At 49.2% G+C, this 13,352-nt stretch overlaps 1 protein-coding gene across 4 annotated transcripts; it reads right to left on the reverse strand.

The window, feature by feature from the left end:
• Nucleotides 1–67: 67 nt before the first annotated feature.
• On the reverse strand, nt 68–8,896 carry RNF34 (ring finger protein 34). Of its 4 annotated transcripts, none has more exons than XM_063173073.1 (6): nt 8,847–8,896; nt 5,400–5,618; nt 3,706–4,089; nt 3,336–3,389; nt 2,909–3,110; nt 68–1,856 (listed from the first exon to the last, which is right to left on the reverse strand). In XM_063173073.1, the coding sequence occupies exons 1-6, from the start codon at nt 8,850–8,852 to the stop codon at nt 1,669–1,671; spliced, it is 1,053 nt and encodes a 350-aa protein (XP_063029143.1). In that variant the 5' UTR covers nt 8,853–8,896; the 3' UTR covers nt 68–1,668. The 4 variants fall into 4 exon arrangements, with proteins under 4 accessions (XP_063029143.1, XP_063029146.1, XP_063029144.1 ...); XM_063173076.1 differs by lacking the exon at nt 8,847–8,896 and adding an exon at nt 8,501–8,549; XM_063173074.1 differs by lacking the exon at nt 8,847–8,896 and adding an exon at nt 8,289–8,445.
• Between the last annotated feature and the right edge of the window lie 4,456 nt (nt 8,897–13,352).

Genomic DNA, 13,352 nt, shown 5'->3' on the forward strand with positions numbered 1-13,352 from the left:
GAGCACTGACAGCTTGAGAACGTGAACACTGGAGCTGCCAGGGCTGGGTAAGAAAAGAGACAGAGGCTGAGAGAGCCCATCACCCATCTTTATTGAGTTCGAGTGCTAATGAGCAGCATGGAAATAACACCGAGGGCATGTCTGTCTTCATTAGCCTCCCCTCTGGACAGACTCCAGGAATTAAGTACCTTTAAAAAGTTACTTCTAAAAAATAAAGCCATTGAGAGGTTTGCTCCCTTCTGAAAAATACCCAGTAGAGCTTGGAGCTGTGTTTTGTGTGAGGAGGAGCTGCTTTCTCTCTTCCAAGCCAGCTTAAGGATTCACAAAAATAAGAGCAGGTGCCAGTGCAGCACAGGTCCAGTTCTTGGATCCTGCACCCTCAGCCAGCACAGCCTTGGCTCTGGAACTTTGCTGCCACATGGGAAATCAAAGAAGAAACTGTACATTTAACCAACTCTGCTTAAAGAGTAACTGGACACACATGGTCCTTCCTCACCTCTTTTTTAGGGAGCTCCACCAATCCCAGTTGTGGCCATGCTTGGTCACAAGGATCCTCCTCTTGCTGCTCCCTTCCCCAGGTCACTGCTCACAGACATCCCACAGGGACCCTTACAATTCCTGCTCTGAGAGCACCTGGGCCCCAGCTCATGGCACAAAGCTCAGCCTGACCCTGGGCCCAGGGCTGGCAGCAATACTGGGACGCTGGTTTGGGTGACTTGGCTTTGGGTGAAAGTCCATGAACAGAGATTTGAAACAAAAGCTGTCCCTGCTCCTGCCTCCCCTCCCCAGTTAAGGTTAGTAATGCTGTACATTCCACGTTAGCAGCACGGAGCTGGTGCCCCTGGGCAGGATTCACAGTAACATCAGGCTGTCGGCACATGGAGTACAATCATCACAGCTTCATAGTTACAACAGGCGTGAGCGGATTAAGGACCACGCTAACGTGGTTTACTAGAGTAACCCTTCTTAAAAAAATAGTTTATTCCTAAACTAAAAACCACTCAGTAACTGGTTTTTGGAGCCCACCAGGCAGAGCCCAGTGCGGCCCCTGAGCCCTGCAGAGTGATGGAGTGCTTTGTACACTGACAGAGAACAGCCAAGACAGCACACGTGTCATGACAGACATTCAGAGGGAGCAATCAGCACAAAGCAAGATTGCTTAAGGGCTTCAGTGCGGGAACAGTTCATGGCAGTGCTGCCTAAGCTGCGTCCGACCCTGGGCAGCCGGGCCCTCGGGACAGATACATTCTATCGGTAGGGAAAAGCTGAATAATCAACTGATATATTCATTGCTTCTAAAGCACTAGACAACACCACAGGCTAACAGGCTCAAGCAGAGGTGTTTGCTGACCACTTGCCGAGTGCTGAATGCGTAAGGACAGGTGAGATTCTTCAGAAGAGAGCAAGAACTGCTGTAAACAGTTTGACTCCAACAATCTGTGGGGCTGTAAGGTCAGTGGGGCAGCACCTGGGCCTGCCCAGCCCTGCGCTGCAGGAGCTGCTTGAAAAACCTTTCACCAACTTCTACATGAGGATGTTGAAAAGGCCGAGTTTAACCAACACGACAAAGCTGCAGTGCCCAGGGCGCAGCACTCCGGCCCACAGGAGCCCTGCCCACAGGAGCCCGGCCCACAGGAGCCCGGCCCGGGGCACGGTGCCAGGGCCACGTTAGGATTTGAAGACGTGCACGGCCCGCACGACGTACTGCCGGCAGATGGGGCACTCGCTCATCCTCTTGCCGCACTTGGTGCAGGTGACCATGTGGCCGCACTCCAGCAGCACGCAGTCGATCACGGCGTCCATGCAGATCCGGCACAGGCTGTCGTCGTCCTCGTTCAGCTGCATCCTCTCCCCCTCTGCAAACCAACAGAGAGGGAGGTCACGGCTCTGGGCCCTGCACAGCCAGGGCAGCTCCAGCCCAGCCATGCTCTGTCCCCTCACATGAACTTTTTTAACCCCCAGTATGAATTAATTTCTTTTCCTCCACAAAGAAGCAAAGAAATCAGAACTAGAAAGCCCCTCAAGTGAACATCCAATATTTGGCTTCATTCTTTAAACTCAAGAAACTGTTCTCAATTCAGAATGTAATGACTGCACAATAATGTGCTGGATTAAAATTCAGAGCATGTTGGTTTTCTGTGTCAGAGCTCACTGCTTGGCAGAACACTTTCCTCAGAAGATTAAACACAACAATAATAAAGCACACTAAGAAGCAGAAGCGTTAAGTAGGCCATAAAGGTGGCAGAAGTGAATAAAACCTGTCAAGTTTCATTGCATGTAGTCAGCATCCCCATCAACAACTGACCGTTCCATCAGATCATGGCAAAAAAAATAAACCTTAAGTTTACAGTTTTTTCCCAAGTTTTGTGTAAGCAAGAATGGCTCTGAGGACAAATTACACAAGTGAAAGACTCCACTGCTGTGTGGAACAGAGGGCAGAACACCAGCCACAGAACCACCTTATGAAAATGTGGACTGAGAGCAAAGCCCTTGGACTTTTGTCACTGTAGATTTTAATTCTGCAGTACCAGCTCTAAAGTGCCCTGACCTGCACAGCTACAGAGCAGCTGGGTAATGCCCTGTGAAACCCAGCAAAGCACAGGGAGGTGCCAAGTTCCAGTTCTCTGAGGAACCAGTTCTCAGTTGGGCAATTTTACCCTCACTGTGAAAGCTGAGCTCTCCAAACTTTGGAGGAAAGTCTCAAAAACCAGCACAACCCTGGAAAGCTTTGTTTAATCACTACAGCCATGCTCAGCTACTCTAGGGGCACCCTGCATTGTTAAAACACATTTTCCAGGTGTTCCAGCAGAGCAGACAGAGGTCAGAACCAAGTTCTTCCACTGGCAGAACCAAACCAGAAACCAGGAACTCAGCAGTCCTAAGAAAGCAGAAATAAAGATAAACCTACGTGTCTTGTGGTTCTCCTCATTCTCTCTGTACAGTCTGCTCACTTTTTCCACAAGTTCCCATTTTTCACAGCATCCTGAGTAGTTGACAAAGTTGCAGGCGAGGATTTCCTTCAGCTGCCGCACGCTCATCCCTTCGATGTCCTCCAGGCTGGAGATGTCGGACAGGGAGGCCCTGGCTCTCTTCCTGCCCAGCCCCGGGGTCTGAAACACAGCAGGTGTGAGGCCTTAACTGCCCTGGCTACTTCAGAGCACCTGAAGCTGCAGCAGCTTGGCTAAAGTTTCATTCTTTCTCAAGCCAGTGTGTGCAGACATTCATTGCTAGACACAGCAAACTCTGGAGCAACCAGAGCACGAGGCGGAATGTTGGCAGAGATAAAAACACTTTATGGTGTCACATGCCAAAAATCCACTCTTTGGATATCTCACCTGCTCTTCTGCACTTTCTTCTTCTTCATTATTTACAGATGTTTCAGTTTGTCCCTGTGTACAAAATGAAACTCATCAGGATAAAAACCCATGTTATTCCCTTACAAAACACTTTCCTTCCTTCCAAGGTGATCTCAGGTGACAATGAAATGACATTTTGAAGTTCCAGCTGCTACTAATCATTCCAAGTTTAAGTCACTTCTGACATGAACCAGGAACCTTTGCTAATTATCTCCAGCTTTCAGATGCAGGGTACAAAAGGCATTTTTCCTGTCCCTCCAAACTGTATCAATTGATGGTTTATTTTAAATTGCTACATAACTATTAAAGACAATATATAAAATAAAGCGAAGCACGTTAAGCACTGTACCCGTGAAGGTGCTGCACTCCCTGTGCTGCCCCTTCTGCTGGGGAGCTCTCCCGGGCTGGCCATGGAGCTGGAGAAGGGGTGGCTGAAGAAGGCCGAGCTCTGGGCGCGTGCCGAGCGCAGGCTGCCAGCGTCCATGTCCTGCTCTGTCCCCAGGCCGTGGTGGCACAGCACCAGCTCCACCAGGTCCTCCTTCTCCCTGCAGGTGTCCGTGGGGATGTTCCTGAGGATCAGGTACTGCCGCAGGTCCTTCACTTTCAGTCTCATCAGCTGAGGCCGCTGGAAGGCCGTTTCTTGCAGCAGGTGACAGGTGGAACATCTCCTGAGATTCTCTTGTAGGACTGAACAAACTGAGCAAAAATCCTTTTTGCAGTCACAGCACACGTGCTGAGGGGAAAGGAGGGAACCATTCAGCTCTGGCTCACAGGAAACAAACCCAGGCCCTGCTCTCTGCTTCTCCAGGCTACAGAATTTCCTATCAGCTCTTCCACTGGCAGTTGTGACAGACAGAATTTTTAATATTTACATACAGACAACTGCCCTGTCAGTTTTGCAAGTGCTCCAAGGGAGTCCCTCGCTCTTCTGGCAGTACTGAAGCTGATTTGAGGTTTCAGTGAAAAATATTATGAATGAACTAATAGAGTACTCGAGTTGTAGTTTAGACAACAAACAAAACTAAAACCAATTTTATGGTCTGTTAAAATACCTCTGAATATGCTGTCACTGCTCCTTTCATGTGTGTAAAACAACAGGAAACCCCCAAACTTTAGAGAACCTCCTGCTTCCTCAAGTGATTGCAAAAAGTCAAAGTCACCTCACATGTGATGAATCACATGGGAGGGAAACACTCCCAAAGCCCAGATGTCACTTTTGAAGAGAGCTCTGTTCAAAGCACTCACAATACACAAAAGATGGAATAGACAAGGCTGTCAGCTTCCAGCTGCTGTGAGCAAACCCAAACTCCTCAAGGTTTTCAGGATTATAAATTAATATTGGCTTCAGAAACCTCCCCACACAACACTTCATTCAACGAAGCCTTGCCATGTGAACAGGACACATAAACAGAAAACAACACAAACTGAGGGCAGAGGCTTCATCTGAAAGAGCTGCAGAGGATTAGATCACTGAGGGGGCAAAATAGCAATCCTGGACAGCTGTGATACACAGAAATAATAAAATCATCTCAGTTTTATTTATCTGCATTAACCCACCAACCTGCCTCCCAAAGAAGGAAGAGGCTGCTGGAGCACAACAGCCTTGAGCAGAACTAAAGCTGGTCAGGAAACAACCAGAACTGCATGAGAAGTTCCAGAAGAAAACTCTAATACTGTATTGTGAGTTTTTAACTTTTCATCACCCAGTTTGTTCACTCCAGTACTCAACCACTGTTTGGAGCCACCTTCAAAACCTGATTTGCTTTTTGTTCAAGATTCTGAAGGTAACACATTTATCTTACAAATCAAGAGCCCATTAATTTCCAGGCCAGCCCAGATCCAACGTGTTGCTGACTAATGAACATCAGACTCACTAACTCCTAATCCTGGTTGACAATCGTTTTTTGTGACCTCAGAATAAGGCATCTGTCCCTCCCTGAGGCCTGTATCTGCCCCAGGTTTCTGAAAAAAACACTCATCTCCCAGTATGCCACAGATGAGTTCAGAAGTGTAAAAATCCAGTGCAATAGGAAACGTACTCACTTTTTTCCTGAAAACTGAGAAGGAAAGTCCACAGGCCTTGCAGACGATGTTGGTGCTGGCTGCAGCAGGAGCTGGGTAAGCTGAGAAGCCCGTGCTTGGTGTGAACCTGAAGGGACCAGCACCTCCCCCAAAGCCAGCCTGCTGGCCACGCACTGCCCCCGTGCCCATGACTTCATTCAGCAGCCCGCAGCAGGAAGCCCACATGGAAGTAGCTCCCGCCTGAAAACAGCACAGAGCAGCACAGAGGGTCAGCATGTGGAGCCCCCATCAGAGGGGAGCTGCTGTGAGGAGCTGCTTCACTCCATCTGTCACCACCCCAGAGCACGGGGTGCCAATCCCAGAGCCAGGGATCCCAGCACGGTCAGGATGGGCCAGAGCAGCTCCAGAACAGCTGAAATCCAGAGTGGGACAGGTTTGCCCTGGCAGGACAGGGAGCTCACACCGGGACAGGTTTGCCCTGGCAGGACAGGGAGCTCACAGGGGGACAGGTTTGCCCTGGCAGGACAGGGAGCTCACAGGGGGACAGGTTTGTCCTGGCAGGACAGGGAGCTCACAGTGGGACAGGTTTGTCCTGGCAGGACAGGGAGCTCACAGGGGGACAGGTTTGCCCTGGCAGGACAGGGAGCTCACAGGGGGACAGGTCTGTCTGTGCAGGACAGGGAGCTCACAGGGGGACAGGTTTGCCCTGGCAGGACAGGGAGCTCACAGGGGGACAGGTTTGCCCTGGCAGGACAGGGAGCTCACAGGGGGACAGGTTTGTCTGTGCAGGACAGGGAGCTCACAGGGGGACAGGTCTGCCCTGGCAGGACAGGGAGCTCACACTCACACTCCTCTGCTGGAGAATCCCCACACACAGAGGCAGCATTGGAGCAGTGATGCAACAGCAGAGCAGGAAGAAGTGGCTGACAGCCCATGGCAGGTGAGGGCACAAAGAGCAGAAAACTTCTCATGATTAATGCACAAGTGTCCCTGCAGGATCTGCTCCAGAGCTCACCCAGCTCTGCGTGACTCACAACAAAACTCTCAAATAACATTCCTGGCTCTCAAACTTGAAGATAATTACAGTCTGGTTTCACTGACAAGGAAACATTTTTCAAGATCTCCCTGAACCTCGTTTTGTTGCCTTACTGAATGTCTAACAAAAGTTAAAATAAATCTAACTAAACTTATTTTCTACTGATTGTATTTCAGTTTTGAGTCACATAAAACAGTGGAAATTCTGAACACATAAACAAAGTGCTAGTTTTTATCCCTGGAAGCCTGAGGCACTTGATTCCCTATCCAAAGCTCATATTCTACTAAAAGGTGGAATTTGGACTCCAAGCTGGGCAGGTCACAAGTTTAATCACTGTCAGGTGGCTCCCTGAGTCCTGCTGGAGAAAACCGGAGGGGCAAACAGAATCACATCAGGTTTTCCCTGAAAGGAAACTGAGGGGTACAACTTCCTTTAAACACAATTATTTTTTCATACTTTTTTCTTTAACAGCTGTTCTCTTTCTCAAATAATTGCTTTTGAGACTTTAAAACCTTGCTGTAAAACCCCAACCAACCAGAACACACACACTTCAGCTCTGTAACGTGGTGCTTTAAGTCCTGGTGTAATTTCTAGATGACATTTCTGGATTCCTACACTAATTTCTGGGTGAAGTTGCCCATTTGCCCTGAACTGAACACAATCCTCTTGCAATTGTGGGAACTTAACGCCAGAACAATGGGGATTGTCCAGAACGTCACCTTCCCAACCACAGAGCACAGAAGGTAAGAACAGGAGCTTCACTTACAACACCAAATACACATTCCAATTAAATGCTAAACCCACTCATCATTGTGGGTATTTCAAGGGCAGAATTCACCCTGGTGCAGGAAGAGCCCTCGGTGCCCTGGGCACCCCAGGAGAGCTCCCCAGCCCTTCCCTGACTCCAGGGAGCTCTCACAGCTCACCCCAGCCTGCAGCTCCCAGCCCAGCCCCAAAGCAAAGCTTGTTTTATACTTCTCCATTACAAGCACTGTGGAAATGCATTAATATTAATTTTCCCTGGACAAAACATAGTTATCCTGGTTTAGGCAAGAGGAATTAACTCTCCAGAAATACTTCCTGAAAACCAATGACAGTCCAGCAGAGCTCTGAGTTTAAAACTTGGAACTTCTCAAAAATACCTCCTCTCCTCATAAGGGAAAGCTGTAACACAATCATTCCTCTCATTCATCACCATCTCTTCAAAACTGAGGAGCTAATTATGTATCTAAAACATCTTAAAGCAGCAACATATAAATAACAGAAAAATAAAATAATGAACCAAACGGATCTGTCAAAATTCAAGTTTCATTATACACAGCTGCCGGGGTCACAGCAGCAGCAGGACACACGATGACCCAAAGGACAGGAGACATCTGATCCCACAACCCTGGCCTGAGTTTCACACCTGCTTCTTGGACTTATTTCATTCCAGAGCCTGTAACAACTGTTCAGACATCACTGTCAGCACCAAACATATATATTTTTAGGAACTTTTTGTTACTCATTTTGGACACATTGAAGTTGTTGGTATCAAACAGAAAATCTCTTTATCTTGCTGCCAACCACCCACTCCAGGTGAAAGGCAGGGCTACGTGGGCTTTAATTTTCTCCTTAACCCACGTCACCTGTGGATTCCTTCTGTGCCCTCAGGTCATTAACTGATAATTGAATTACGGTGTCTAGACTCTCCATATTGCTCTGCAGAAGAAATGGCACCGTGCTGAAAAGCACCAACACAACACACAAATTAAACACGCTAAAACAAATAATCCCTCTCTTGAGAATTGATCAAAACATTCCCAATTTCTGCACCAAAACCTTCAGTCTCCACTTCATGGACAAGCTGCCATCGGTATCGTCCCTCCCCATACCTTATGTGCATCTCAAAGGAGCAAAATCCTGCGTTCAACTTCTCTGCTGCTTTCTCAGCTTTAAGGGTGTTGCTACCTGGCAGGGATTTCACCTGCTGCTCCTGACACACCTGTGCAAGCTGGGTGTCCTACCCAAGCCGCAGAACGACAGGAGAGCGATAGGAAGGATTTATTTGTATTCATTTAAACCGAAACTTCCTCTCTGCACCCACCTTTGGACCGAGCAGAGCTTTTCCGGGACGGCCCAAGAGCCCCGGGCGGGACGCGGCGCCTCAGGGAGGGACCGGGGCTGCGGGAGCCGCCGCTGAGCCCCTCACGGGCCCGGCCCGGCCCGGCCGCTGACTCAGCGCGGGCCCCTGGGCTCGGCCTCAGCCCGGGCTCCCCTCACAGCGCGCCGGGACGGCGGCCGCGGCCTGAGGCGAGCCGGGAGGGGCGGCCCGGCCCGGACATCCCGCCGGGCTCCCGGCCCCGTTACCCTCCCCGCTTGGCCCCCTCCTCCTCCCTCCCTCCCTTGCTGGCCGAGGCACAGGCGCTGTCCCGGCCGGCCGCGCCCCTCACCTTCATGGCCGCTCCCGCCGCTCCAGCGCCGCGCCGCCCCCGCCCCGCAACGACCCCGCCGGGCCGCCGCTCGGAGGGCGGGCCCTGCCGCCACGCCGCACGCCATTGGCTGCCGCGCCGCCGCGCCGCGCGCCTATTGGCTGCTGCGCCCCGACGGCGAGAGGGAGCGACCAATGGGAGAAGAGGACACGGCGGGGCCGAGGGGGCGCGGAAATGCCCCGAGCGGGGCCGGGACACGCGGGGGCACCGAGGGTGGCACTGATGGAGCACCGAGGGTGGCAGCGGTGGGACCCCAGGGTGGCACTGATGGGACCCCAGGGTGGCACTGATGGAGCACCGAGGGTGGCAGCGGTGGGACCCCAGAGTGGCACTGATGGAGCACCGAGGGTGGCAGCGGTGGGACCCCAGGGTGGCACTGATGGGACCCCAGGGTGGCACTGATGGAGCACCGAGGGTGGCAGCGGTGGGACCCGAGGCTGTGGGAGCTGTGTGCAGGACACTGAGAGGGGATCTCATCCATCCATGCCAGCTCCTCCAAGCGGTGCCAGGAGGATGGTGCCAGGCTCTTTCTGGTGGTGCCCAGTGGCAGCATGAAGAGGAATGGCCATAAATGAAAACAAGAAGTTCCAGCTCAGCATGAGGAAGAGCTGCTCCCCATGCAGGGTGCAGAGCAGTGGAGCTGCCCAGGGAGGCCGTGGATTGTCCCTCTGTGGAGCCTCCAGTGCCACCCCTGCCATGGCAGGGACACCTCCCACTGCCCCAGGCTGCTCTGGGCACCCTGTGCCAGGGCCTCACTGCCCTCTGAGTAAAGCATTTCCCTCTAAAACCAAACCCAAATCCACCCTCTTTCAGTTTCTGTTCTACTGGGATTCTTATTCCAATAATGTGTTATTTTAAAATATTTATTGGTTTTATTACTATAAATAAAAATATTTAATTATATATTAAATATTAATAATATTTTATATAATAGGAATATTTATATATCACATGTATTTTATATACATAACATAAATATTACATATTTTATATAAATTAATGTAAATAAAATATATATGATATATCATATATCATATATAGTATTAATAATAAAAATATTTAATTCTAAAAATATTTATTCTTTTAAAATCCATTTCCAGCGAGCTCCTAGATGCCGTTATTATTTTCTCTAGGCTGTGAGTAGAATATATAAATATATAAAATAATAATCACAGATTGCAAGAACTGAAAGCTTTTAACCAGAAGATCACATTAAAGAAAACCCAGCAGTGCAAACCTGAGCAAGGCTTCAGGAGAGTTTATGTAAGAGCACCCAGGGCCAAGAACCAGGCAGGGCTTTGCCAAAAAGAGGAACAGACAAAAGTGCTGAAAATAAACACAGAGCACAAATCAAATTTACCCCTACAAAGGGTTGGATGCAATCTGCTAATTTCTGCAGGAAGAGTCTATTTTTGGAGCAAATGAGATACAAGAAGTGGGTAAAAATGAGGAAAAAATGGTGTGTAATTGTCATGTGAATGGCACACTCCTGGCAGCCTCGGGAGTAAGAGCAGATCCTGCACACAGCCCAACTTCTGCATTTGCCCTGACACCATATTTTAACTCAAAATCAGGTCAACATTTTTCAGAAATGCTTATGCTCCTTGACAAGCTTTAGATATGCTCTGAACTTGTACACATGACTTAACAAAAAATGTCATTTTTTCCCCCAATAATAGCTTGCCATTTTAGTCAAAGTGACAGAAAAAATAGAAAAGCCTTGTGAATACAACATTGCAATGGCACATTCCTCACATTTCTCATGCAAGGGACTGCTTCAAGACACCTTAAAAATATCAGTACAGCTTGCTTTTTAAGGAGTTCTAAGTAGTCTAAACTCAGTGTCACCCTTGCAGTACCAGTTATACACAGATTTTTGTTAATAATATCACATTAAACATGAGAACTCCCCATGCAGTTGCTGTAATGGGGTAAAAGCTGCCCCAGAGCAAGCAAAACCCAACATTTTCCCATTTTCTCTGTTAAGGATGTGCTAACAAGAAATCCTCCCAAACACAGATGTTCCAGGGAGCAACGTGGGCCTGGCAGAGCTGAGATCTGGTGACAGTGCTGGCAGCTGCACTTGCCACTCCTGCCTTCTCTTGGGCAGATCTGGGTGAATCAAGTCCCCAGCATGTGACTGGAGATGACTTTTCCTGCAGCATGCAGGACTGAAACCACGCTGAGCTTTGGCAGCAGGCTCTGAACTGTGCCAGCTCCTCCGTGGGTGAAAAGCAGCATTTCAAGAGGTTCTAATAATAAAAGCCTTGCCCTCACTGAGCCTCCAGGACTGTGCCAAAGCAGCATTAAAAGATTTAAATCTATTACTGAGAGATGTCCCATTTCCTTCTGCCACCAAATAGCAAGTGACAACGAGCTCTGTAATCCCCCAAGGTTTTACACAGCAGCAGAGCCAGAGGGAGGGAAGGATTCTTCCCAGGAATATTCATTTGATTTAATTTAACAATCTGCAACATTTAATTGTAAAGTTAAAAGAGGACAAATTTAATCGCTGGGCTTTATCTGGGGATTCCAGGTTGGATATTAATGGCTGTGGGAAGGATCAGGGAATCACAGAATTGGAATGGTTTGGATTGGAAGAGACTCTAAAGATCATTTATTTCCAATAAATGACACCTTCCCCTATCCTAGATTGCTCCAAGCTCTGGCCTTGGACACCTCCAGGGATCCAGGGGCAGCCACAGCTGCTCTGGGCACCCTGTGCCAGGGCCTCACCTCCCTCACAGGGGGGAATTTCTTTCCAAAATCCCATCCAGCCCTGCCCTCTGCCAGTGGGATCCATTCCCAGTGTCCTGTCACTCCAGGCCCTTGTGAACAGTCTCTCTCCATCTTTCTTGTTGCCCCTTCAGGCACTGGGACCCCAGAATTTCTCTTTTCCAGGCTGCAGGACCCCAGTTCTCTCAGCCTTTCCTCACAGGATGCTCCATCCCTCAGCTCATCCTGCTGCCCCCTCTGGCCTTGCTGCTGGCACAGCCTATTTCAGGTGAGACAAAAGATGACTTTCTCAGCTGGGTTACCTAATCCTGGATTTAATACAACCAAAGTCAGCTCTCACTGCTGGGTTTCAGGCATGAGAGCTGATTTAAATATCCTTTAAAAGTGCATTCTAAATGTTCTCTCTGCCCCACGCATTGTCAGCAGAGCTCACACTCTGGCTCCAGAGCATTGCACAGAACATCAGAACCAGATGTTTGTCATTTCCTCTTGCACAGCCCAGCCTTTATCTCATCCCCTTCCCTCTCCACCCTGCCCTGCCACGCCACCAGCTCCGTGTTTCCGCCCAGGCCACCAGGCTTTACTTTCAGGAAATGTCAGCACATTGACCTTTAAAAGATAACAGCTGCTGTCACTGCTGGGATGTGTGCTCAGACACAGCTCAGTGGGTTCATTGAGGGTGAGGAAACGATCATTAATTATGCCAGCAGCAGCAGCAAGCTACAATGTTAAGTTTCTTAAATGCAAATGTATCCTAGGAAATTACCCCCCACTTGATTTGCCTCCTCCTCCTCCTCTCACCACCCCCAGGCATGAATCAGGAGCAGAGTGATGGAAACCCCCAGGGACATGCAGATGTATAATAATATTGAGTTTTGTTTTGCTCTCACTTACAAAAATGAGAACTATTATAATAATTGGAGTATTTTCTTTGGGAATATGATGCCTTAATGAAGTACTCTAACAAGTTATTGAGAAAATAAAAACTTACATGTGGAAACATCTTTATGGCATCACAATTAACGTGCAGGAAATCCAGAGGGGAGTGAATTCACTCTGTGGTGTTCTCTGTAACATGGAAATGCTTGTGTCAGAGACAGAGAAAATGTATTGGATAGGAGGGTTCATCTAAATTTTACTATATAAAAGATGAAACTTTTTACCCCTTGGGCTCTTGACTTGTGGAAACCTCCACCTTGCAGCCTGTGCAGAATTAAACACCATCTCTTTTTAAAACAGACTCTGTCTGTTTAGAGAGCTCCCAAAATCAGTAACCCCACCAAGCCACTGCCCGTGGTCACCTGTACCTCACCTGGTACAGCTCTGTTAGTCACAGGATAATTAAAGTTAGAAAAGACTTCCAAGACCATCAAGTCCATCCTGTGGCCAACCACCAAACCCCATTGCAAAGAGCTGTGCCTACTTGGTTGTTGGACACTTCCAGCCATGATGACTCCACCACTTCCCTGGTCAGCCCTTTCCAATGCTTCCCCACTCTTTCAGTGAAGAGATTTTTCCTGGTGTCAGCCCTGCCCCTGCCCTGGCCCAGCCTGGGGCCGTTCCCTCTGCTCCTGTCTCTGTTCCCTGGAGCACAGCCCGATCCCCAGGCTGTTCCCTCCTGGCAGGAGCTGTGCAGAGCCCCCTGAGCCTCCTTTGCTCCAGGCTGAGCCCCCTCACAGCTCCCTCAGCCCCTCCAGGGGCTCCAGGCCCTTCCCAGCTCCATTCCCTGCC

The sequence above is a fragment of the Melospiza melodia genome, chromosome 20, assembly GCF_035770615.1.
Source record: "Melospiza melodia melodia isolate bMelMel2 chromosome 20, bMelMel2.pri, whole genome shotgun sequence".
Taxonomy (NCBI): Eukaryota; Metazoa; Chordata; class Aves; order Passeriformes; family Passerellidae; genus Melospiza; species Melospiza melodia.